General features: G+C 64.3%; 1 protein-coding gene across 2 annotated transcripts; it reads right to left on the bottom strand.

Annotated features, from left to right (window-relative positions):
- Nucleotides 1-187: 187 nt before the first annotated feature.
- ATF5 (activating transcription factor 5) lies at nucleotides 188-2,854 on the bottom strand. Of its 2 annotated transcripts, none has more exons than XM_073321794.2 (3): nucleotides 2,630-2,854; nucleotides 1,824-2,120; nucleotides 188-1,420 (listed from the first exon to the last, which is right to left on the bottom strand). In XM_073321794.2, exons 2-3 carry the CDS (start codon nucleotides 1,987-1,989, stop codon nucleotides 705-707), a joined length of 882 nt encoding a protein of 293 aa, XP_073177895.1. In that variant the 5' UTR covers nucleotides 1,990-2,120; nucleotides 2,630-2,854; the 3' UTR covers nucleotides 188-704. The 2 variants fall into 2 exon arrangements, with proteins under 2 accessions (XP_073177895.1, XP_073177896.1); XM_073321795.2 differs by having other exon boundaries at nucleotides 1,824-2,069.
- Nucleotides 2,855-3,246: the final 392 nt, after the last annotated feature.

Genomic DNA, 3,246 nt, shown 5'->3' with positions numbered 1-3,246 from the left:
CTTCTTAGCACCCAGCCTTTGTGTGCAGGGAAAGCCAGGTGTGGACACTGTCAGCCCTGTGATGCAATGGGGAGCTCTGCTTCTAGCAGAGATGGCAGAAGTGGGGTGGGGAAGTCTGCTCCCTTGAGGCTGAGTGCAGGGGGAGCCCCAGCCCCCAGGGAAGAAGGGGTACACTCACACACACTGCTCAGCCTGAAGGCAGGAACAGCCTTTAATGGCTTTTATGCTCTATAAAAGCTACAAAAAAGTCTATACAAATGTTTTTGTACATAACTCTGCCTGTCTCATGCACTCTCACTGTACCCCTCCAGCACCCTCCCACACCTTTCTTACACATCCCTTCTCTGCCACAGCAGCACCCTGCTCCTGCCATTGTTCGGCTCCAGCCCCACTCCCCCAACATCCCTCTCTCGAGGCAGGGCAGGCTGGCACAGGCAATGCTGGTGCTTGGAGAGCTGACATGCCTGGCAGCCTGGTTCCCCCTCCCAGGTCAGTGTCACCCAGACTTCCCCACATGTCTAGACACTGCTTCCCTAACCCAGACAGAGCATTGTCTAGCTCACTATCCCCTGAACCCCCCTCTACTGCATTAGGGCTTATTGTGCGCCAGGCCTGAAGCTCTGCAGCTGCCAGAGCCCCACCCCCACTGACTTGCGTGTCATGCTCTAGACCTGGGGTGGAGTTTGGGCTAGCTGGCCCTTGCCCTAGCTGGCACGGAGCCTCTGGCTCCGAGCCTTGTAGACCTCAATGAGCAGGTCCTTGACATACTGGATCTCTCGCTCAATGGAGTCTGCCTTCTCCTTGAGCTCACGGTTCCTGGCCTCCAGGCCCTGGCACTCATCATCCAGTGCCTCGTACTCAGCCCGCTTCCGCTGGCGGTACCGCAGTGCTGCTGTCTTGTTCTGGTCCCGCTTCTTTTGCTTACGGTCCCCCTTTTGCTGGGGCAGGGCTGGCCCACAGGGGGCTGCTGGCTGCTCCAAGGGGCTTGGCCTGCTGCGCTTGGCTGCTGGGCTACTGGCACACTCCTCCTGCAGGCCCTGGCCAGGGCACTCCCCAGGCACCCCTGCCCCATACAGGCTGAGGAGCTCCAGGCATCCCGAATCCAGGGTCTGCAGTGGCATGGGGTTATCAGAGCTGAAGGGTGGGAAGGACCCTGCTGGCCCGCTCCCATCCCCGAAGGGGAAGTGGAAGGCAGGCTGGTGCGAAGGTGGTGTGCTTGGGGCTACCTGGTCCAGGCCCAGTCCGGGGGACAGTGACTCCTCCAGGAAGTAGTCCTCCATCTGCTCCAGCTCTTTCTTCAGGAGGGAGGCCATGGCCTCCAGGTCGGGCAGCGGGGGTGAGGGCAGCGATGGGTCCCCTGACTCCATCAGGAGAGAGGAGAAGTCCACCCTCTCCGTCATCCAGTCTGAGAAGCCATCGCCTGTGTGGAGAGAGCAGGCTCAGAGGCTGCATTGGGGAGCCTTGTCAGGAAGCGAGCAGCACAGAGTATGCTGCTCCCATGAAGGGAACCGGCTGCAGCTGGCCTGGAGAAGGGAGGGCTAGGTAGGCAGGTACCAGGCCTAGCCAAACCCCCTAAGGCTTTACAGCTTGCCTTCTGCTGTCCTGGCCTCAGCCTAACCTAGGAGCCAGGTGCCCCATGGGCATTGAGACACCTGAGCAGACATCCTAACCCCTCAACAACACCATCTCCATCAATGGGGAAGGGCTGGGATCTCCCAGCCTGGCAATGTCCTAATGAGGCAAACTCACTGGAGGCAGCACAACCAGTATCCCCCATCTTCTCCCCCTCACCCCTGTACTTCCCACTCCTGCCAGTACTGTACCTGCCAGCATCATTGCCTCTGTGCCATGGGCATAGCGCCCATCCGTGGCCCCTGGCATGGGCTCATAGTGGCCAGGGATCTTGAGGAACTCAGCCCTCCAGGAGAGGGCACTAGCTGGGAGCAGAGTCTTCTCCAGGTCCAGGGTCAGCGCTGCCAGCATTGACATGGTGGGGCAGGTGCGGGTTCACGCAGGCCACAGCACAATAGGGCAAGGGGCCAGAGCGTGGAGGGCGGGGGCCGCGATTCCTGCTGGCAAGAATGGTGGCAGGTAAGGAGATGGGGGCAGAGCAGGAAGACCTGTTGGGGGGACAAGAGAGGGTAAGCAAGGCCCCTGGCATAGGGGAGGGCACCCCTACACCCATGGCAGGGCTCAGTCCCCGCCCTTCTGCACAGCAGCACCCCATAACAGCGAAAGGACAACCCTGTCCAGCTTCCCTCCACTCATCAAACCACATCGCCCTGCCCGGGCTGGGGGCTCAGCTCCCGTCCCTTCGCGCAGGCTCAAGCCCCCGGCAGGGCTAGGAGACGGCGGGCCAGCCCGCCCCGTCCGCTCTACCCGTGTGGGGAGGAGCGAGTCCACGGGGAGACACCTCCAGGGTGCAGCGTGATCCCGGCAGCGCCCCCGCCTTGGGAGCCAGCCAGCCCCGACCCCCGGAGTCACCCCGGGTGCATTGCCCGTGCAACAGTGCGCGCCCACCGCGGGGCTGTAGGCGGGCACCCGGCTCCCCCCCCGGGGTCCCCGCGCGATGGGCCCTGCTGTCCCCGCCTAGGGAGCCCCCCATTCCCAGCCGGGGCGCCGCACTCACTCCATGGCGGCGGCGGCGGGGCGGCGCGGCGCGGCGCTCGCTGGTCCGGGGTCGGGCAGCGCTAGAGAGCCATGGCGCGCGGCGCTCGGGTCCCGGGTCTGCGTGTGCGGAGAGAGGCGGAGTGAGGGGGCGGTGAGGAGGGGCCGCTATCTATAGCGCCTACCCCCCCCCGGGCCGCATTACAGCCCGTGTTCCTCCGCCCCGCCAGCGGGGCCGTGCGTCCACCAGTCCCCACCCGCCAACCCGGCCCGCCCCCCCGCTGTGCCTCAGGGCTGCGCGGCTCCGGCTCCCCGTCCCCTGCTGCGGCGCCCCCGAGGCAGGAGCCAGGGGCCTATTTTGCGGGAGGGGCGCAGGACCCGGGGGGGCCCGATTGCAGCAGGGTTGCATCAGCTGTGGGCAGAGCTCGCCGATGATTGGCTGCAGTGCGCCGGGAGCGGGGTAGTGATTGGCTGCAGGGAAAGCTGGGCAGCCCCCTCCTTCTCCCAACTTAAGTAGTAGGTGTTGTCAGACGTCACCTGGGACAAAGTGTCTGTCTGGTTCCCCAACACCCCTTCCCCCAGTGGCCAGCTCTTAGCATCCCCAGCTCCCCCGAGCACCCCCCAAACCTCATCTCCCTG

This window comes from Lepidochelys kempii, chromosome 23, assembly GCF_965140285.1.
Source record: "Lepidochelys kempii isolate rLepKem1 chromosome 23, rLepKem1.hap1, whole genome shotgun sequence".
In the NCBI taxonomy this organism is placed as follows: domain Eukaryota; kingdom Metazoa; phylum Chordata; order Testudines; family Cheloniidae; genus Lepidochelys; species Lepidochelys kempii.
This window is presented reverse-complemented; position numbering and strand designations above follow the sequence as displayed.

Excerpts from the sequence above, each read along its gene's own strand:
- ATF5 (XM_073321794.2), bottom strand. The coding sequence starts at position 1,989 with ATGTCAATGCTGGCAGCGCTGACCCTGGACCTGGAGAAGACTCTGCTC. Across the intron at positions 1,421-1,823 it reads AGAGGCAATGATGCTGGCAG|GCGATGGCTTCTCAGACTGG; the intron begins GTACAGTACTGG and ends CTCTCCACACAG.